We start from the raw sequence: 23100 nt of genomic DNA, 5'->3' as shown, positions 1-23100 counted from the left end.
CTTACATTCTTCTACTAAAATATATTTACTAGGTTTTTGTCAGGGACCCTGTGCACCTGTTGCTTCCAGTCCCTCAATACTCACAGGTGATTAGCACCTACAGAACTAGACCATGCCCCATTTCATAGGGGCTTGGAATGAAAGACCAGCACAAAAGCAAGGCAGTGTGCAGCTGGCTATTTCTCTTGTGGCTGGTTCCTGTGCTTCAGTGTTGAAACAGAAGTGCAAGGGAAAGTACGTGAAAAAAAGAAGCTATCAAATGGAATGAAGCTTAGCTGGGATGGTCTCTCATTTCATCTGTCAGATCTGACCCAGCTAGCTATTTGTACTGAGACCAGCACAGGGACCTTTTCAACCTCCTTCTGGCTTGTGGGCATCAGGCATGCTGAATCAGCATACATCATGCCAGACCTTCAGTTTTGACAAGAGAAGAAGGAGTGCTGCATGCTTCTTGGGCTCTTGAATTGCACCATCTATTATTTGCTTTGTGTGAAACCCACGGCAAAAGGCCTGTGTGATGGGAAAGACATAGGAAATAATATTGAATAGGATCACATATTTTATCTAAACCAAAGATGTTTTAATCATCTTAACATCTGATATCTTAGTTTTCTGTGGATCCGCTTTTCTCTTCAAAACCTCCACAACAGGGGATTCAGCATCATGGGGACATTAATTCCATGATGATCAAGAAATCAGTAATATCCCATGTGCAATGGGTGAAGGGAAGTGCTTCCTACCAGAGGAGGACTTCTTTAATTTGTAGCTGCAGCAGTGTGATGGGGCCACTTTTCTATGGCTGGGAGGAAGTCCAATGGAAGTTACTTCTGTGCCTCTGCTGTGGTTTCCTCCCATGCTGCAGGTGTTACATTTGGAAGCCTGCATCTATGTGGGTAGGATTGCATGAGTCACTGCCACATGACTCTCACCTGACCACAGGGTCAAGAGAGTATACAACACTGTCAGCCCTGGATTAGCCATTAAGCAAAATAAACATGTTCTTAGGGTACCAAGGAAAGGGGGGCACCACAGAGTTTTTTCCCCTTAGCTACCATATGCTTCACTCTCTTACTGTAACATTCAACTACTATTTAGTGTTAATTTTTTTAAACAAAAATTTATATTTAATATAGTTGTAGGGTCTGGCATAGGGGATGGTCTGGAAGAAAATGGAGACCAATTTCGCACTCACCCTTACGCTGCTCTCACGTCCGTCTTCTCTGCGTGGTGTCCTTCCGATTTCCCACTATTTGTGCTGGGGCTGCAACAAACATTGTGGTTTTCGTGCAGCAAACGGAAACCGCTAAAAACCAGTTTCCGTTTGCTGCATGAAACCCACGAAGTTTGCTGCAGCCCCAACGCAAATAGTGGGAAATCTGGAGGAAGCTGCATGGAGAATATGACATGAGGGCAGAGTAAGGTGAGTGCAAAATCGGCCCCAATTTTTAATCTCTTATTTCACCTTCAGCACTTATTGCTGCTTAATGTCTTGTCAGTTAAACAATGGAAGAGCTGAGGGGCACCACTCATGGCTGTGTTTAGGACATTAATTGGCTTTAATCTGGCCCTGCACATTGTCGACAATGCCCTTGTACCTCTAGATTTCCAACTGTGATCATGGCAGCATGGGGAAAAGCAATGGGGAAGAGTTCTCATGCTACTGTATTAATGTGTGTAGAGCCCTGAGTGACCATCAATGGGTCTTAAAAAAAAAAAAAAAAGCAAACAGTGATTAATGCTACCTCAGAATATGGTTTTCTCTGCTTGTGTACCAATGAACTGGAATGACATAATGTACCTGATGCGATTACTGATTGGAAAGGCCAGCAAATAGTTTATGTAGAGCTTATCAGAAGATTGGACTGTATACATATAATGCATGTAACCCTCCCCCCGCAGTGTGTGAGATTACCCTCAGTACTCTGGCTTCTGTAATGCTTTTGCTATGTTACAATTTTGGATTTACAGCTGACGAGACCATGGTTTGTTGCAGCTAAATGCTTGCTTTTGCCTTCATTTTGCTACTGCTGCTGACTGTATTGGGTTATGTGTATAGCACCTTAGGCAGACAGAATATTTACAGAAGGTATCAGCATGGCAGAAGCATCTCTGCAATTCTCAGAAGCTGTTTTGCTGTGTAGTTTACCAGCGATGCTCCTGTGTGTATATTTTTAAATTAACAGGCACATTTATTTACTGCCAGGTGCAATATGTGTTTGGGCAGAAGCTGGCTTGGAAATAAGTCTACACTATCACAATGAGTTCTAAACTAGACAGGCAGCCTTGGGAGAGATGGTGTTCATAAAGAAAGCTTGTCTCATGGTCATCTAATCTGTCTAGAAATACATAAAAAGGGCTGCCTGTGCAATCAACAGGTTCCCCAAATGCCTCTAATTGGAGTTACATTTAAATGATGCTACGCATGCAAACTTTTGCAAAGCAGGATCATTACATATATGGTCCCTAAGCTCCTGTGAAGGCTTGGGGGTGCATAAAAATAAAGACAAGGTCCAGCTGCACTCATTAATCTATGTCAGAGAGCACAGAGATATTCCATTTGATGTTTAATCTACACTCCTGCTTCACTGAAAAGTGCTGTGCTTCTTTCCAAGGATGTGTTTACATGAACTGTTTTTCCTGTATTCAGCCTTGGGACATTATAACACAATTTGTGTTTTGCACATTTGGACTGCAAATGGCTTCACAGGAATACCCCATCATAATAATAAATTGCAGAGAGAGAGAGAGGTGGAAGAAGGAAATGAAGATTAGCTTGCATAGGGTTGTGCACCTCAGACAAACATTATTATCTCAGAAACTCAGCATGTTGGTTAGAGAGCTTCGGGAGACTAGGGTTCAAATCCTGAGTTTGCCCTGAAACCCATTGGGTTTCCTTGGCCTAGTCATTCATGACCTAACGTACCTCACAAAGTTGGTGTGAGCATAAGGCAATTCTCATCTCAGAGAGGGGATGGGACAGGAACATGATTTGCCACAGTAGGTGGTGGGAAGAGATGAAAGTATGACACTGTCTTCTTTGTGATGAATTTGAGTGTGTGTGCGGGGGGGGGGGGTGAAGCCTATATAAGAGTGGGCATCAGCCCCACCCCTTCTCTTTTTGACCATTGATGAGGGAGACACCCACCCTCCCTCTCTCTGTTTCTATGTGGCTCCAAGATGGTTGCCTGTTTGGGGATTGTGTAGGAATCCCCCCCCCCCAATTGGTGGATTGGCAGTAACTGGATGGAGTTTTTGCTTACTCTACTTTGAAAATGGGACAGGAAGTCTATCAGTTTTACTAATGCCTAGACTTTTCCTGTTCCATAATGGCAGTAGCAGCTTGGCTCAGGTTGCTTGAATGGTACACAGCACAGTTTAGTTGAGCACCCTGGGCCTCATTTAGATGGTGAAAGTTTAACCCTCAGACCAGACCTGGGACCTCAGTGTCTTTGTGAACCTGGGCAGGAAGCCCTTAAGTGGTCTCATTATCCTTGACCCATAGATCCCACAGCTAGGGGACAGGAAGTGGCACACCTCCCATGAAGGCTCAGTAAGGAGGAATCCCAGCCGTACCCATGTGATAGTTCCAGGTATGGAGCTGGGTGGCTTCACCCATAAATTCAGGGATGCACAAAGAAGAGGAGGCCTGACTCTTCTGCTTCCCCCACCAATTGCCTGTACTGCAAATGGGTCTGGAATGGGGTTTGGCCTGCAGGTGCCATGGCTCCCCTTTGAGATCAATATAAATGATTAAATAAACTCAACCCTTTTTATTATCCAGCTAAAAGTGTTGGCTTCCCTTATTGTGCTTCTGCAGATGAATTGGAGGAAGGAAGAATCATGTGCACTGCCCTACATTTTGAGGAGAAAGGGTGGGATTAAAATGTGCTAAACAAATAAACCATTCATGGGAAGAAATTTTGGATGGTTTATGGCTTTATCACCTGAATCATAAACACATGAAGTTCTCTTCTCCCCCCTCCCACCATAAAGAATACATACAGAAGCTGTTTCTAAAATGGCCATCATGGGAGCATTAGCTGCCTTAACTGGATTATGTTTAGGGACCACTGCACATCTCCTCGAAAAAAAATTGGCTGAGGAAGTAATGTACATTCTGGTAATATAAAAAGAGCACTTAAAATGCAGGTGCTCTCTCTCTCAAATATGTGGCATATTGCCATGGAAATTTACCAGCCCAGGGGAACAAAATGCTTTTATCTTACCTCTTACTGAGAAGCAGAGGCAGGAGGGGCTTTCAGTAGGTCAGCCTGTCTTCCATTGCTTTGTAGTCACTAGGGCAAAATTAATTAGCAACAGCTGAGGCCGTGTATGAACCAAACTGTGATTAATATCTTGATTGAGAGGAAAAGTCACTTTCTGGTTAGAGAGCAAGCACTAGATGGGGGGAAATTAGGCTTAAGGTTCTCTTCTGACATTCTACATATGATCCATGCATAGGATTATCCTATTAGGATCCTATTAGGATACATATATCTGATTCTTCTTCAAGTTGATCTGTGACAGTGTATGTTGGGTTCTCACAATCTTCCAACCTGTTGAATACTACAAATGCTTTTTAGGGCAGGTTGAGAGATGGTGAAATTCACATCCCCCATAACTGTGGTGTGTGCTTGGAAACAGAGGCTCACATCATCTCTTGATATATGATCCCCCAGATGCAGTGTCAGATTTGGACCAGACAAGTGGGAGACCTGCAAGACTTGGGGGAGAGAATGCCATCTCTTTCCCTCCCATCATGACTCCAAAGCTCTACCTCTCACAGCATCAATATCTGGGAGCCACTCTGAGCCCAGACTGGCTCCTGGTGTCCTCCACCACCACGGCTGGCTCCAGAGGCTCTCCTGGAGTCCTCTACCATGCAGTCAGGCTTGGAGTTGCTCCCAGAGCACTCTATCATGGCAACCAGGCAGGGAGCAGCTCCCAAAGTGCTCCATTGGCATTGCCAGGCCTGGAGCCTCTGCCAGCATCTGCTGCTGCCACAGTGTAAATGGGACCACAGAGGAGAGACTAAGCCACAACAAAAAGAAAAAACTCTCAGTGTAAAATGCAATTCTAACTTGTTGTGAATAAGTATCAAAATACAGAACGAATAATATCAGTGCATATCACCAAGTTAAAACCTCATACGTTACTCAGTGCTCCTACTGTCCTTATGTAGCTGAAAGCCACTAAATAACATTCAGTCCAGTATTAAAAGTAGGTGGTCCAAAGGAGAACCGGTTCGCTTTGCAAGCCGTTTTGGATCTCAGATCCTTCTTCCAGGGACCATTCTTATAAGTGTTGTACACTTTCCCAGGTCCAGTAGTGCCAAAAGAATTCCTAGCTTTCTCTAATTAGCACTCATAATAGTGGGAATGCCATAGTAAGTACTATCCTTATCAGCAATGCAGGCGTCTGCAAAGCGAACCGGTTCTCCGTTGGACCACCTACTTTTAATACTGGACTGAATGTTATTTAGTGGCTTTCAGCTACATAAGGACAGTAGGAGCATTGAGTAAAGTATGAGGTTTTAACTTGGTGATATGCACTGATATTATTCGTTCTGTATTTTGATACTTATTATTCACAACAAGTTAAAATTGCATTTTACACTGAGAGTTTTTTCTTTTTGTTGTGGCTTAGCATCTGCTGCTGCAGCAGCAGCAACTGGGTCCATAGCTGCTCTTGGCATCCTCCACCATGGCAGCTGGCCCGAGTTCCCATCTGCAGCAGCCACCTTTGCTGCCAGCTCAGCTAGTAAGTGTATTGTCTGCACATCTGCAGATGACTCTTTTTTAATTTTGGGAAATTTAACACACACCCTGGTGTGTTGTTTAAACTTTTAGCATTTTTCTACAACCCTGGGAAGTACCCCAAGTTTGCAGGAAAATATGTTTAGTGTCAGTGTGGTCCTGATCCATGGATTTAAGGATCTGCAGATGGGGGCAGAGTTGGGAATTAGATATATAGATATCTGCTGTTATGTTTCTGGTTGCCTAGCTCTTCACTTTATAGTGTGCCTAGAAGAGAAGGAAATGGGCAAGGATGACTAATGCTAAGGCAATGAAAAGTGTACTAGTACCCTGTTGTGTTGGTGCTTTGATTCCTATGACCTTGAATTCCAGCTTGCAGGAAACATAATCTTCCAGTCAGCTGCCCAAAGAAAGGTGGGAACTCATACCCACTTTCAGTTCATAATATTAGCATTGATATTATTCTTCTAAAATATTTCATATATATCTCCTGCATTATATACACAATCCCTACATCAACCCTTTGAAGATTTTATCCCCATAATGAGGCAGATTCTAATTCACAGTACAGGTGAGATTAGAACTGGGGACTTTCCAGCTCAGGGTCTTACCCACTCCACTATGGTAACAGTAGAACCTGAGATTTCTGTGACGTGGTTTACTGGTTTCTGAGACCTGTACTTGGCAGATGGACTAGCTGATAGGTGCCCATTTCTCCCTGATCAGATTTAAAGTACCAGGTCCAGCTCTGCTTGGAAATCCTAGGCAGGTTTCACTAATAACCTATCATGTTATTGCTGAGCAATGAAATGAAAGAAGTTCTGGAATGGTCTCTAAGCATTTAATGAGGGGTCTGTGTCAGTATCTCTAGACTGCAAAGGAATGGCAACACAACACAATTGCATTCTGTTGGTGAGAAATACACTTCAGACATCTAGGGCTGCCAATCCCCAGATGGGTAATCAAAAACACAACCACAAGGTTATAGTGACAATTAAGTAACAAATGTATTATTAACCATAAACACAAAGAAACATAAGTCCCTAATAAAGTCCTTAACAATCCCCAGGTGGGGGCAGAGGATCCCCTGGTTTGGGGGCCCTCTCCCCACTTCAGGGTCATCAGAAAGTGTGTGTGTGGGGGGGATTTCTGCTGAGCACTCCATGATTCTCATAGGATGTAATGGAAAATTGATATCCGTAGGTATCTGGGGCTCCCCTGTTTTTTGAGGTAGAGGCACCAAATTTTCAGCATAGCATCTAGTCCCTCTCCTCAACCCTTCCCCCCAAGTTTCAAAAATATTGGACTGGGGTCCAATTCTATGAGCCCCAAAAGAAGGTGCCCCTATCCTTCATTATTCCAAATGGAGGGAAGGCATTTAAAAAGAGTGTGGTTCATTTAAATGTGATGGCCAGAACTCCCTTCGGAGTTCAATTGTGCTTGTCACACCCTTGCTCCTGGTTCCATCCTCTGGCCCAAGGTCTCCTGGCTCCACCCCCAAAGTCCCCAGATATTTCTTTAGTTGGACTTGGCAACCCTAATCTACACCCATAGACAGATGACTAAGATTGCTATCCTGAAATAATATATTTGTAAACAAGGGGCATTGATTGTTTCAGTTAATAAACACACATTGATATTGGAAGTTTTTAAGGGATCAGAGTTGTATCATATACACATGAGCCTCTATAATCAACACTATGCTCATGTTGAGTTTACACTGGGGAAAGTGCAGGCAAGGCTACTTGTACCAATGTAGCAGAAGTATGCTACAGAAGCATTGTCACTGTGTGGATTTCCTGTGCCACATTATTCCTGCTCTTAAAGATCCCTCTTCTTGTAAAGCAAGAATGAGCAAAGCATCAGCAAATGGCAATATGAACTCTCTTTAGTATTGTAGACTTAAGTTTCCTCTCGTTAAGAGGTATGTGTGTGTCTTTACCATGAATATGCTGTAGATGTTGCTTGCAGGTAACCCTGTAAATGTGTGCATCCATTAGCAGACAATTATTTGAAATCCTCACTAATATGAGTAGTTCAGATCTATTTACATGCTTACACAAGTTTCAGATTTATTGGGCTGTAAGCTTTGTCGTCAAAATCAAGGGCCGGGAGGGGGTATCTTAAAGTCTTTCAAGGCAAATTGCTTGCTGAAATTTATGTACCATGCCATAACAAATAAGAAAGTCTGGTATTGTTTGCAGAGACACTGTATCAATAATTAGCACTCCCAGAGACATTCAGATGTAGGTCTATTTTTCTGAAAGTATGAGACAGTATTTCATGATGGGAGGTGTCATATATGCAGATGGTGTCCTCAAGGAGAAATGCAACACCAAGGATTCAAAATGGTTGTATTTTCAAACACAAATCACAGTCACTGAGAGATCTGCAATGTCAGGGGAGATTCCATCAATTAGTTGTAAATGGGCTTCCCTTCCTCTTCCTGTTTCTATATCTTTGAAAAGAGCTTGAGCCTTCCCCTCCTGCCTTCCAGATTTTTCAAGTTTTTAATTCAGTTGCATAAAATACCCATCACAAAATAGGACTAAAATTCCCTAGTCGTAACTTGGAAGATGGTGTAAGATTTTGACTATCTGCCTTGCCTCATTTCGTGCTACTAGCTACAAAGCAATAAATTCACAAAATACAATGAGCTACAATGTGATTTCATAAGTCTTTCTTCATATACTACTAGAATTGCACTCAGGTCAAGGAAAAGTCAATTACAAACAACCTTATCTTACAAAACAGCCTTCATGGAGTCCTCACCATTGGACAAATGAGCAGCTAATTCTAAATTATATGAATATTTGTTTATATTATTTCTCCCATTATATCTCCCCCTGTTCTTTAAAACTGTCTTCCAGAATTGGTGATACTTTATTTAATTTGATCCTCATCCTTCCCCCAAGGACTCAAGATAGTTTGCATATAGTCATTTCATTTTATCCTCTCAACGACTCTGTGAGTTATGTTTGCCAGCAGCCAGGCATGTTTGCATATTGCCAAACTGTGTTTAGAGGGTGAGTGAGGTTGGAACCCAAATCTTTTCCATTCAGATCCACTACACCACACCCATTCTCCTCCAACATGAGCCCTCAGAATGCTGACTTCTGGTAGGAGCCTAGAACTAAGTAATATTCTTCCCTTCCTTAGTCCAATAGCTCTTTTCAAACTGCCTGTGTATTCCGTTTTAATAACTGGTTGCTAATGGATTTTTTTCTGTCATTTCAGATACACCCATTTTAGTAACTAGCTAGTAGCAGAATTTATTTACCTGTTCATACAAACCCACCTGCATCGGGTTAGCAAAGCATGGTTGAGCCACTTTTGAGGGAAACTGCTTTTTTCCATTTTCAACCCCTTTGTTGCACTTCTGACCCGCTACATCATGCTGTGAGACTGAGGTCAGAGAATTAGTAGATTCCCTTCTAGAAATGCTTTGGGTTGAAATAGAGGGACCAAAAGGAAATTTAACTATGGGGGTTTGTTATCGCCCACCAAATCAAAAGATAAAGGACGATTATAATATGATGGAAGGATTAAAGATAGTGGCTAAACGTAAAAACTGTGTCGTAATAGGTGATTTTAACTACCCGCAGATTGATTGGGTCAATACGTGTTCTGGTCGAGAGAGATTGAGTTTCTTGATGCTCTCAATGACTGTGCTATGGAGCAGATGGTCTCAGAACCTACCAGGGGTGGGGCGATCCTGGATTTGGTCCTAAGTAATGCCCAAGACTTAGTGAGAGATGTAAAAGTGATCGCACCGCTTGGGAGCAGTGACCATAATGTTATTGATTTCACCATTTGTATAAATAGAGAGTTGCCCCAAAACACCAGCACAACCACGTTTAACTTTTAAAGGGGTAAATTCTCTGAGATGAGGAGGCATGTAAGGAGGAAACTGAAAGGAAAGGTAAATACAGTCAAAACCCTTGGGGAAGCTTGGAGGCAATTTAAAACTACAATCCTAGAAACTCAGATAAAATATATACCACAAGTTAGGAAAGGCACAAACAGGTATAAGAAAAGGCCTGCATGGTTAACAAACAAAGTAATGGAAGCTATAAAATGTAAGAAGGACTCCTTTAAGTGGTGGAAAGCTAGTCCAAGTGAGATTAATAAAAGGGAACACAGGCTGTGGCAAATCAAATGCAAGACTGTGATCAGGCAGGCAAAAAGGGACTATGAGGAGCATACTGCAAAAAACATAAAGACCAACAATAAAATTTTCTTCAAATATATTAGAAGCAGGAAACCAGCCAGGGAGGCAGTGGGGCCCTTGGATGACCAAGGGGTAAAAGGATTACTGAAGGAGGATAGGGAAATGACTGAGAAGCTGGATGTATTTTTTGCCTAATAATAAACTAATTTATTAAGTCACTAATAAGTCTCCAGGTCCAGATGGCATACATCCAAGAGTTCTGAAAGAACTCAAAGTTGAACTTGTGGATCTTCTGACAAAAATATGTAATCTTTCATTGACATCTGTCTCTGTTCCTGAGGACTGAAAGGTAGCAAATGTCACCCCCATCTTTAAAAAAGGTTCCAGAGGAGATCCGGGAAATTGCAGGCCAGTCAGTCTGACTTCAATACCGGGAAAGTTGGTAGAAACCATTATCAAGGACAGAATGAGTAGGCACATTGATGAACATGGATTATTGAGGAAGACTCAGCATGGGTTCTGTAGAGGAAGATCTTGCCTCACTAATCTGTTGCAGTTCTTTGAGGGGGTGAACAAACATGTGGACAAAGGGGACCCAATAGATGTTGTTTACCTTGACTTCCAGAAAGCTTTTGATAAAGTTCCTCATCAAAGGCTCCTTAGAAAGCTCGAGAGTCATGGAGTAAAAGGACAGGTCCTCTTGTAGATCAAAAACTGGCTAATTAATAGGAAGCAGAGAGTGAGTATAAATGGGCAGTCTTCGCAGTGGAGGACGGTAAGCAGTGGGGTGCCGCAGAGCTCAGTACTGGGTCCCATGCTCTTTAACTTGTTCATAAATGATTTGGAGTTGGGCATGAGCAGTGAAGTGGCCAGGTTTGCAGATGACACTAAATTGTTCAGGGTGGTGAGAACCAGAGAGGATTGTGAGTGAGGCTGGGTGAGTGGGCGTCAAAGTGGCAGATGAGGTTCAGTGTTTCTAAGTGCAAAGTAATGCACATTGGGGCCAAAAATCCCAGCTACAAATACAAGTTGATGGGGGTGTGAACTGGCAGAGACTGACCAAGAGAGAGATCTTGGGGTTGTGGTAGATAACTCACTGAAAATGTCAAGACAGTGTGCGATTGCAATAAAAAAGGCCAATGCCATGCTGGGAATTATTAGGAAAAGAACTGATAATAAATCAGCCAGTATCATAATGCCCCTGTATAATTCGATGGTGCGGTCTCATTTGGAATACTGTGTGCAATTCTGGTAACCGCACCTCAAAAAGGATATTATAGCATTGGAAAAAGTGCAGAAAAGGGCAACTAGAATGATTAAAGGTTTGGAACACTTTCCCTATGAAGAAAGGTTAAAACGCTTGGGGTCTTTAGCTTGGAGAAACGTCAACTATGGGGTGACATGATAGAGGTTTACAAGATAATGCATGGGATGGAGAAAGTAGAGAAAGAAGTACTTTTCTCCCTTTCTCACAATACAAGAACTCATGGGCATTCAATGAAATTGCTGAGCAGTCAGGTTAAAACGGATAAAAGGAAGTACTTCTTCACCCAAAGGGTGATTAACATGTGGAATTCACTGCCACAGGAGGTGGTGGCGGCTACAAGCATAGACAGCTTCAAGAGGGGGTTAGATAAAAATATGGAGCAGAGATCCATCAGTGGCTATTACCCACAGTGTGTATATATATGTGTGTGTGTGTGTGTGTGTGTGTGTATATATAATTTTTTGGCCACTGTGTGACACAGAGTGTTGGACTGGATGAGCCATTGGCCTGATCCAACATGGCTTCTCTTATGTCCTTATGTTTAAAATGTCCATAGCTCTTCCTAAAATGCCATTCCCCTGCACCCCTTTTCACTGCACAATTTTCTTTGGACTTTTTTAAAAAATGGTCTAAGGTGAGCACTGTAATGTTATAGCAGCACTATTAAGATGCATTGACTCCATTGAGTCAGTGCATCTCAATGGTGCTACTATAGCATTTCAGTATAGCACGTTTTAAAAAAAATGTTCTAAGGTGAGTGCTAAAAAGTCCAAGGAAGACTGTATGGTGAAAAGTGTGAGAAAAAACAGCACTGTTTAAAATTACCATAGCACTTCAGAAATAGCTCATTAATGGAAGGAAATTTGCTATATGAAACCCCTATCCTTGTATTGCTTTACTTGAAATTGTGCCAACAATGAATAATATTGAACAGTAATGTGAAAAGGGCCAAAATGCCTATTCTGAATTTTCCAGAGGGCAACATAAGATACTGCTAGTGCAATGATTACTTCAGCTATCTTAGACTTGCCTCATAGCTCCTAAGAAAAAAGCAGTGATCTTGTTCTTGCTCTTCACTCAGCTTTTCTTTCCTTCATAAATCTCTAACAACAACTGGGTAACATGTTTCTGGGGTTTTGAACAGGAAACCATTCTTTAGTTTTTTAGGCTTTGGCTACTATAAGGAGTCATGGAACCATCAACTGTGCAGTTATTTGTTCTGCTCACATGATGCCCCAGCCTTCAGCAGGGAGGGGGAGATATAAATAAATAAATAAAAATAAATTATTCATTGTGGTTTTATCCCACGCTTCCTCTGAAAAGCCCATGGCAGCATATATGGTTGTTCCCTTCTCAAGTTTATCCTTACAACAATCAGGGCTTTTTTTTGTAGAAAAAGTCCAGCAGGAACTCATTTATATATTAGGCCAGACCCCCTGATGCCAAGCCAGCCGGAACTGCGTTCCTGTGAATTCCTGCTCAAGAAAAGCCCTGAAAACAACCATGTGAAGTTGGTTATATATTGAGAAAGCATGCCTGGCCACTCAGTGAGTTCCATAGTAAATGAGGATCTGAACTTGAGCCTGCCCAAGCCTAGTCCAATACAGCAACCATTACACTAAACTCTCTGTTGCACACCTCCTGTGCAAGTACCACTTTCACAGTAGTGCCGTCTGCAGTAAAATACAACACAAAAGTAATTCTGTTATAAGCTTAGTCAGCAAATAATCTTACTGATGGGCTATCCTGAGCAGGGAAGGGACCAGATGGTGAACCAGAAACACCCCCTCCTCCCAGTACATTATTGGCAAAGCCATAGCTGCATCCTTTATTCACCCCAAATTGGTTTGGCAACTGGAAAAGTTCTCACGATACTCCTCTCCTCAGTGATGTAGTTTGTCTAAAAGCTACTGCTGCTGATTCCTATCGCACCAGCTAGAGCAGGTGTGTCAAACTCATTTGTTATGAGGGACAGATCTGACATAAATGAGACCTTGTCAGGCCAAGCTTGGGCCAGGCCATGTTGGGCCGGGCCATGTGTGTACCTATTTAAGATTAGGTAGCAGAGATATAAACTTTATAAAGGACACACAGACAAACACAATGAAAGATTTTTTTTAAAAAAAGCCTTAAAACATGCTTAATACATTAGCACTCTTTGGTCTTAAAGGTGCTTTCATTGTATTTCTCCCATGGGATCCAGGGAATTGGGCAAAGGAAGCTCTGGCTCTTTCCTTCCTTCCCCAGGGGACCAGGAGGGGGAGGAACTTCAGCCAAAGGAGAAAATAGAGCCTATGCTCTGTAGCTCCTGTGCGATTGAGCAAGCCTGTCAAAGCAAGCTGTGATGCAGAAGGAAGCAAGAGAGAAGGAGAAGGAAGCAGATGATAGCCAGTTGCTCAGGAGGCTGATAGGAACCCTCCAGGAGCCTGATTCGGCCCTTGGGCCGCTTGTTTGACACCCCTGAGTTAAAAAGTGCAAATCCATTCCCTGGAATATTACATCCTGTTCTTAATTAGGTTTATTCAAAATTCAGTGGGACTTCCTCCTTAATACATATATTTAAGACTGGAGTTTAGGCCCTACCTTTGTACTGAGGTGTGAACTGTTTCATTGTTGTAGGGAGAGTCTCGTAGAACCATTGCTCCTGGGAAACAAGAGGCTTGCAGACAGTGTACTCATCATACTTCATCATGCTCATGTGGCCTCCAACTTGGTGGACAAATGGCTCAAGCAAGACCCCTTTCCTACTCTCTCCGATGTCCAGGTTACTCTGCACCACCATGGTGCATCCAGATGTCTTTCTCTGTCGATGCTACACTTCACTTGAAAGAACAACCTTCTTTTCTGTTCTATAGCTGTGGTCGGAAGATGTTTTTAGAAGCTGTTTTGTTCATGCCAGAAAGTGAACTCAGCCCTTATATATGCATGTCTTCTGGGTGCTCAGCCCACCTTCAAGAATTTTCCTGCAAAGGATCAAGTCAGCAGGTCAGAAACCAGGAACAAATTGGTTCTTTACCTTTGCTTGGCATTCAACACAATTCCTATAAAAGTCAGACATAATATTTAACACCCTGAACCCTAACCCATACATATTCTTCAGTGCACTGACAACGAGAAGCCTGCATGGCCTAGAAGACATTGTATATTCTCATCACACATTGTTAGAGACTGATTTGCTCCATGCACCTCGGGATGCAAGGTTTGAAATACGTATCTAAAGTGGACTCAATGTGGATTGCATAAGGGATGGTGGTGACCGAGAAAGAAAGGATAATCTAGAGGAGTATCAAGTTAATGTAGTTCCCCTGACAGCAGCTAGATCAGGGCATTCCTACTTCCAACCAACACCAAGTTATTAATAAGATGTTCCTTCCCCCAGCTTCCAAGGAGAGTCCAGGTTAGGAGAGTAACCCAGATTTGCTTGTGAGGATGCCTGTAATGAGATTTTTCAACTTTCCTTCAGGTAGCCTAAGACCAGAATGTTCCCTACCAGCAAGGTTATTAATAATGCTCTGGGGATGCCCTGGACTGGACATTCCCCACTCATTAACACCATAGTGCTAGCAAAAGTGATCTCCCTTTTCCTAAAGGAAATCACACACCCCGCCCAATCTTTCTTACAGAAATCTCAGAGTAGAACATTCCAGGTCAATCAACACTTAAGCAAAGGTTTTTGTTTTCCTTTTTCCTAAACAGGGCCTTTTTTGACTTTACAGAAGGGCTGTCAGATGTATCTAAAGTAATAAACAATTTCTCCTTCGAGACTGCTCATCATTCAAACTTTTTTGCATTGAAGCACTAAATTCTTAAGTAATACTGGAAAAATCCATGTTCTATTAAATGTCAGAAGGTATTTACTCACTGATCTCAGGAAACAGACCATCATCCATAAACTAGATTAAGTAATATGAGGAAGAATCATATTTACAGGCTAAAAAAGTATATTTGCTCAGAGTTTTTTCATTCCATGTTGAATCCTAGGCAATTACATGACACATATTGCCATTGTGAGCATTGACTGCTTTTAATTTAGTGGGTGGAACTCAACACATAATAATTGAACCCATAGAATTACTGCAGAGGTCAATCTGGGGAGGCCAGATTGAAGACCACCCAGGATCGGGCCTTCTCCATTGTAGCCCCACTGCTGTGGAATCAACTCCCGGAGGAGGTACGGGCCCTGCGATGTTTAGATCAATTTCGCAGGGCCTGTAAGACCTACCTCTTCAAAATAGCCTTCACCTAATACCGAGCTAAGAAAGCTTCGCTGGACATGTTTTAGCCATTGAATTTTATTAAGATCTAAGTTATAGCACCACATTGTTAGTTTTAATACAGTTGTTAATGGTTTAATGATTTTATTATTGTAATTGTAATTACTATGTATGGTTTTATTGTATATTACATGTTGTGAGCCGCCCTGAGCCTGCCCTGGTGGGGAGGGCGGGATATAAATAAAAAGTATTATTATTATTATTATTACTGCAACTGGGTTTAACGAAGGGGCACACGAATGTGTGCTGATGTGGCTCATTATCAGCTATAGACATGATATTCTGTAGGAAGGTGCAGCATCTTCCTACAGAATATCCCTTATGATAGTAGATTCCAAATATATAGACACTGAGGTGAAAAAATGACATACGTAGTATGTGAAAGTTGTGTTCCTTGAATATACCACAATAATCTAATCAATACATCAGTTTTAATGGTTCTGAATGCCCTATCAGTCATAATGGTTCTGGTCTATTAGCTACTTAATTTCATTGCTAACCCTCTGAATTTTATACTTATACTTTTGCAATGTAAAAATTGCTGGCATGTTGAATGATGCTAATACTGTTATAATTTGTTCTTCTATAGATGCTATAAAACAGGTGCCTATTCAAAGACTTGGAGTCAGGATTGAAATTGGGCAACTGAATAGTTAGCAAATTCAAGAGGTGGCATGCGTTCTGGGAAAAGGGTGTCTTTTTAAATTAAAAAATCTTTGCATTAATCAAAAAGAGAAACAGTGAAAGCTGTGGAAAATGCTGTTAATCAGTGTGATTCAGACAAAAGCTTAAGGGGAAAGTCTGAACTCTCACTCATTCCATGGGTCTTAAACTCCAAATAATTACAACAAAAGTGCCTGTTTTCACTGAGAACGAATTGTAGATCAACTAGTAACTTCTTGCTTTTGATGTAAATTTTAATTGCTAAGTTTTATTTGACAGGTGAGGCCTAGATCCTGGCTTTTGTGACATAAGTGTACCAATAAATAAATGCATATAATTTTAAAAAACAAACCAAAAAATCCCTACAAATAGTTAGGTGTTTCCCTGAGGATTTCTGGGATTGGTAATTCCCTGCAGAGGTCCAAGAACTAGCACAATTACGACTCCCAGAGTTCTTTGAGGGGTAGGGTTGCCAATCCCCAGTTAGCAGCTGGGGGGTCTCCTGGTTTGGAGGGTCCAATTTTATGAGCCCCAAAAGAAGGTGCCCCTATCCTTCATTATTTCCTATGGAAGGAAGACATTTAAAAAGGCGTGCTGTCCCTTTAAATGTGATGGCCAGAACTCCCTTGGAGTTCAAATATGCTTGTCACGCCTTTGTTCCTGGCTCAACCCTAGGCTTGCCAATCCCCAGTGGGGGTTCTTCCACTTTCCCAGGCTCCTTCCTGCCCCCAGTCAGCTGGCCGGCTGGGGGAAGCCTCGCCCCCAGAGGACCATGTGCCTTTCCACCTCCGGAGGCTTCAGTCTCCGATTGAAAGGCTTCCTCTTGGGATGGTGTGTCTGTGTTACTTTGAAGAAGTTGGCAGCAACTCGTGAGTGGAGAGGCCAATCCTTCACTTCAGAGTCACCAGAAACGAGGGGTGGGGGGTGGGGGTGGGAAACGTCTGCTGAACTCTTCATTATTCCCTATATGGAGATCAATTCTCATAGGGTATAATGGGGACTTGATCTGGAAGTTTCGGGGGCTCTGGGGGAGCTGTTGTTTGATGTAGAGGCGCCAAATTTTCAGTATAGTATCTAGTGCCTCTCCCCAAAGTACCCCCCAAATTTCAAAACGATTGGATCAGGGGGTCCAATTCTATGAGCCCCAAAAGAAGGTGCCCGTATCCTTCATTATTTCCTATGGACGGAAGACATTTAAAAAGGCGTGCTGTCCCTTTAAATGTGATGGCCAGAACTCCTTTGGAGTCCAGTTATGCTTGTCACACCCTTGTTCCTGGCTCCGCCCCGATGTCTCCTGGCTCCACCCCCAAAGTCCCCAGATATTTCTTGAATTGGACCTGGCAACCCTATTGAGGGGAAAACCATGATGGTTAAAAAAGATTTAAAACTGATTTGTTTGTCATGTGTAGGTGCAGTTTAAGCTTTATTGCACCCCAAAGCAAGCGTGAGAATAAGGATTAATTTCTTAGGGGAAATCTCTCCCCCCCCCTTTTCACTAACTGCTAATTAAAAGTTTTCTTGAGGTCATTCTTCTGGAATATGGAACTGGCATTTACCGCTAGGTTAGTATTAACAGCCCAAGGTTGAATGCTAAGATTTATGAGAGCCTTGAAAACCAGGAAATCAATGGAGCTGTTGTAAGAATTCTCAGCAGTAAATGCAAGCAAAACCCAGCTCACAAATTCCTCTGGCATAAATAAAGCTATCAGAGTAGCAATATTTAGTGGACCATACCAGTTGTAAAACATATGGAAATTACATTTGCTGCCATTAGAGTTGCCAGGTCTGTGTTGGAAAATACCTGGAGACTTTGGGGGTGGATGTAGGAGAGGGCGGAGCTTGGGGAGGGGCCTCAGCAGGGTACAATGCCATAGAGTCCACCCACCAGTTAAGCTGAGACAATTGTTTTGTGGCTGGCTCTACCTCCTCTGCCACAGTTAAGCTGTGGCAATCATTTTGTACAGCCATTTTGTTGCTGTGCACACCATGATGTGTCAGAATTCCATGTGTCCACAAGCTCAAAAGGTTGAGGACTCCTGGCTTAGTGGAGCACAATCTAAGTAATCAAGTTTAGGATTGGACCACAAAATTGTCATTTTTAAACCAACTTAACTAGTGGCCCGTTCCACTGAAATCAAGATAAATTATTACGTCCAAGCATGTATGTCCACTCAAAAAAAACATACCATTTAAACTTTCTCATGGAGCAATATTCATGTTCCTTTGTTTCTTTCCTCACAAAGTCTAACTGGGTGTCTATTCAAACTCATACACAAATTACATATTCTCTCTGTCACTCATGCACCTTAAAATGGTTTTAAGGGTTTAAATATCCCAATCTATTAACAGGATCCCAATCCATACATGGCCCTCAGTTTGCAGGACCTGAGCAAGGCTGCTAATAATAGGACATTTTGGAGGTCATTAATTTATAGATCACCATACATTGGAAACAACTTGACAGCACATAACACACACAGAGTTCAGTGGGAATAATTTGTTTGCTTATAAATATTTAAAAGAGTTCAGCCTATTCTAAGACTTCTTGCTTTAAAAAAAATATGTAGCTCATACAGAAAACAGGAGCTGCAATTGACTACTCTTTTTTTGAAGTTTAGCAATCTCTACTGAGTAATTAGGGTTGCCAAGTTCCCCCTGGCTGCCAGCAGGATGTGGGGTTAGTGTTGCCAGTTCCAAACTGAGGAACTCCTGGAGACATGGGGATGGAGCCCGGTGAGGACAGGGGCCTCAGTGTGGGGTAGAATGCCATAGAACCCACTCCCCAAAGCCATAGAACCCACTCCCCATCCATTTTCTCCAGGGGAACTGTATTCTGGAGATGAGCTATAATTCTGTGGGATCACCAGGTTGCACCAGGAGGCTGACATCCCCGAGTTCTACCATTCAGTGCTGATGTCAGAGGCTGAATGGGATCAACCAGAAAGCAGAAACGCTCATCACTCTATAATTCTCACACTTCCTTTTGCCCTGCCTCTTGTTTTTCAGTGGACAACAGGTCAAGGAAGCAGTGCGGCTTTCCTTAATCCTTGAGAGCTGCAGCATCTGCTACCAATGTGAGCACCTTGATGCGGCTCTTCCTAGTTGTAACATTGGTCCTCTGAGGTTAGCACACAGTAAGATGAAGCAGTAAGGTGAAGCAGTGAATAACTAGTTTCAAAGCTAGAAAGATATTCAGAATTAAGCAATAAGAATAGCAAGGGGTGTGGTGGCATCTACTAAATAAATAACAAGTATAGCCACCTTCAAGAGGGGTTTAGATAAAAATATGGAGCAGAGGTCCATCAGTGGCTATTAGCCACAGTGTATGTGTGTATATAAATTTTTTTGCCACTGTGTGACACAGAGTGTTGGACTGGATGGGCCGTTGGCCTGATCCAACATGGCTTCTCTTATGTTCTTAAATACTGTGGGGGTGTGCATGATTTTTGTGTTGTAAAATTCAGGGCTGATGGTGCAACAGCTTCCATCTGTGCTAGGGGACCCATCCAATTTCATGACCAGATGTTTAGAAAAACCTTTGATTCTTGAAGAAAATTTTTGCTGGAACCCCATAATCCCCTGGCCAGATTTCAAAACTGCCCAGAGTGCTGAGCAAATTGGGACCTTTTAGAAAGTCAAGCCTCCTAAAAATAGTCAGCTGATTCCAGTCTCCTTTCCCTTTTTGTGCAATGGAGTTTCCCATTAGTATGTGAAATTTACACAGATGTAGGCTTCTCTGCTACTTCATATATCTGCTCAAAAGCTGCTTTCAGATACTGGGAAAGATTTAGTAGACTGGTAGGCTCTTCTCATATTTCCATATGGACCAGGATGCAATGACCAGGACGCAGCATTAGTCCTTAGTGTATTTCTAAATCTGCTTTTGCTCTTTTCCCCGCTTCTGAAAGAATAACTGTGCTGGCTGGCAGAGCTGAAAATGGAAAGCTTCATTCTCTGTGAGAAGCCAAGTTCCACCGCTGATGCCATAAATCCTTGTGTGCACAAACCCTGAGCCCTTTTAATCTTGTATTTCCTTTCCTGAAAGAATATGATGTTCATAAAGTTTATGGCTGGTCCCAGCATCCCTCATGAACAAGAAGCAAAGATACAGTTTGCTTCACTGAAGGATTTATATGGTTGCTTTGCAAAGCCAGAGGATTGTGAGGAGGAAGGATGGGAGCAGCATTAGCCAGGATTGATAGGCTGCTAAAATGCTGTATCTTTTGCTGGTGATTGCTTGGGCATTTGGGATAATGGAAGAGCTGCTATCGCTGTGGCTGGTGTTTTGTGTACATTTCGTAAATATTCTGTAGCTGTCTCACTGTCTATTTATAATAAGATATATTTGGTTAAGTGGCAATATTTCTGGGGTGTGGTTATAGAAGTCTACCTGTTCTGTAACACCCGTTGTAGCTCTATCATTTTACATACCTTTGTATCAATGCTTCTGGTGTTTACCTTTGTTCACATCAACTGGGCTTCATGCTAATTTGTGCTAAATTAACAGAGGCTGTACTAAGCTTACCCATTGCTAATTTGGGCACAAATGGCCCCAATGCATTCCAGTACGGAGAGCCAATGTTGTATAGTGGTTAAGCACTGAATTAGGAGCCTATAATATAATGGGATACTATAATATAGTGGGTTTAAAGCATTGAGATGAGGCAGCAGTGATAACAGCTCTTTATTAGAGACAGCATGACAATGGCTGCTCCAACAAAACTGGCCTATGGGCCAAACCTATATACAACTCTAAGTTCCCGCGCAAGCATGCCATTGGTTCATTCAAACAGGCAGGAGTCTGTGATTGGTGTAGGGCAGCAGGTATTTGGATCCTACTGCCCATTGTTCTCCAGTCTCCAAGCTCTGCTCTCCTGGCTCCAATGAGCCCAGCAGGAATAATATATTTTAAACCACATACATAACAGAGACCCAGGAATCCCTGCTCTGCCATGGGAGCTCAAGATGGGACATCGGGGCAGTAAGTCTTTTTCAATGTGACCTAGACCACAGGGTTGTGGTGAGGATTAGAATGGAGCAGTTGCCAGCTGCTTCAGGTTCCCATTGGGGAGGCAAGCAGAGTATAAATATTTCAATAAATATATACAAATATTCCTTCTGTTCTCTTTGTCCTAATCATGTAGCCTGAGTTTATAGTCTGAAACTAGAGGTGACATGCTGCTGCAGAACTAATCTCAAATGGGAAGGCTTTCCATCCACAGCCTCCTTTCCTTTGTTGTCTTTGCAATGCTTGTGGCATACCCAGTTGTGATCTGAATTTTTTCTGCACTTCAAGGACTCATTGACAACTACATCTGATTTTATGTTAGATTAGCAGATAGCCATTTGTCCTTGTATATCTCAAATTCTACTTCATCTTGTTGGACTGACTAGAGAGTACTTAAAGGAGATTGGCCCAGCCTTTCCACAGCCAAGTACCTTAGGTTGTTTTTATGGAATAGATGACTGCTGACCAGATAACAGGAAATGCTTCCTCTTTTTTTCCTGCAGTAAAAGTCACACTCTGGGGAGCAAAAGTCCCTGCATTCAGACCGAGTATTTCATTAAAACTGTTGTGCTATTAATGTACTTGTTTCAAGCAGGTCCAATGGCCATCGTTTTAGGATAGCCATTTTCCTTAAATCTAAATTATCACCTTTGCAGCTGAGATATATTTCTAGAGAATAACAGCTCTTCAGCATGCCCCCTTCCATTTGTGTCCACTTCCAGCAAATCAGCAAATATTTGTCCACCCTTTTCCCATGCAGCGCAGGGTGGAAACAAGACTGAAGCACTCATGCTTGCCTAGCAGAGAGTCCCCAACACTCTTAAACATTGAATGGAATAGCTAAACTACTGAAGAGCAATAACCATTCTTAAAACCCTGTTCCTTTGTTCGTTGCTTTGCCTCCCTTACTGCCCCTTTCCCATGCAAATAGAAAGAAGGCACACCCAAGTTCAGAAAGCAATTCCAGTTGCCTTTGCTTTCAGAACAAAATCAATGTAGAGCTAAAAGAAGATCTTGATAGACACACACTGCTTCCCATCCTGCAATTGATTACTCACCTATCTGTTCCTTTGCAAACAGTGGGAATATTTAGAAGATATGATGATTCTGGAGTCTTCCAGATTCTGGAGAGATGTTGATCTTCTTTGCTATAATACAGCCTAGCTAGGAAGCCCAGCCTCAGTAAGCAAGGTGGGGGTGTGGGAGACAGGAAGGAATTGGAGCATGCGGTGTCACCTGACCTTCTTAGAAATTCTTGGCAGGCTTCTGTTATGTACAGCCAACTTCTGATGCAATTGGGCTGTGGGGGGTTAAATGCAGACAGCCAAGAAGGGGAAAGAAAAACACGAGTGACATTAATGGAAACAAAACTTGAGGTCTGTTTCAAGTATGCTGTTTTCCCTACATGGTGGGCATCTGTCTAGGAGAAAGATTGAAAACTGCATCTAGATCACTACATGTATGCTATACTACGTATCGTGTTTGCCCAGCACATGCATATTTCATCAGCATGTGGTGAAAGAGACACCTTTTTCTGAATGGTAAAGCTTGCTTTATGATAAAGTGCAATGTTTGAAACAGCCAGGAGAGGGTTAATAATACAAGCACAAAATAACTGCTGAAATGTATTGGTATCCTCTGTGATGGATAGTTCTGTTTTATCAAACAGAATTCCTGGCTCAACTTAGCAGTTAGCTTCTCTGAGATCTCTTTCCCCCTGCCTCTGACCAGAGCTTTTTTTGAGCAGGAATGCATAGGAACACAGTTCTGACTGGCTTGGCATCGGGCAGTGTGGCCTAATATGCAAATGAGTTGCTGCTGGGCTTTTTCTACAAAAAAAAGGCTCTGCCTCTGACAATCATCACTTGAAGACAATGTTTGTTTTTGGTTTTGAACCTCTCTTATCTTTTGAAAAGCATTCTGCTTCATATGCAGTTCTTGTGGAACCTGCCAGTGTTGTT

The 23100-nt window shown here is 42.3% G+C and overlaps 1 protein-coding gene across 2 annotated transcripts in view; it reads right to left on the bottom strand.

Annotated features, from left to right (window-relative positions):
* IP6K3 (inositol hexakisphosphate kinase 3) overlaps positions 1-22323 on the bottom strand; it is a 38535-nt gene extending 16212 nt beyond the window's left edge. Inside the window, exons 1-2 of one of the 2 annotated variants that reach the window (XM_060231496.1) lie at positions 22198-22323; positions 13778-14157 (exon numbers count right to left, since the gene is read on the bottom strand). In XM_060231496.1, the coding sequence (XP_060087479.1) occupies positions 13778-13976 (199 nt within the window). In that variant the 5' untranslated portion in view covers positions 13977-14157; positions 22198-22323. The remainder of the gene's footprint in view (positions 1-13777; positions 14158-22197) is intronic. The other variant, XM_060231497.1, reaches the window with a different exon arrangement.
* Between the last annotated feature and the right edge of the window lie 777 nt (positions 22324-23100).

This window comes from Heteronotia binoei, chromosome 2, assembly GCF_032191835.1.
Source record: "Heteronotia binoei isolate CCM8104 ecotype False Entrance Well chromosome 2, APGP_CSIRO_Hbin_v1, whole genome shotgun sequence".
Classification (NCBI taxonomy): Eukaryota; Metazoa; Chordata; class Lepidosauria; order Squamata; family Gekkonidae; genus Heteronotia; species Heteronotia binoei.
The sequence above is the reverse complement of the archived record's forward strand: the minus strand, read 5'-3'. Positions and strand labels throughout refer to the sequence as shown.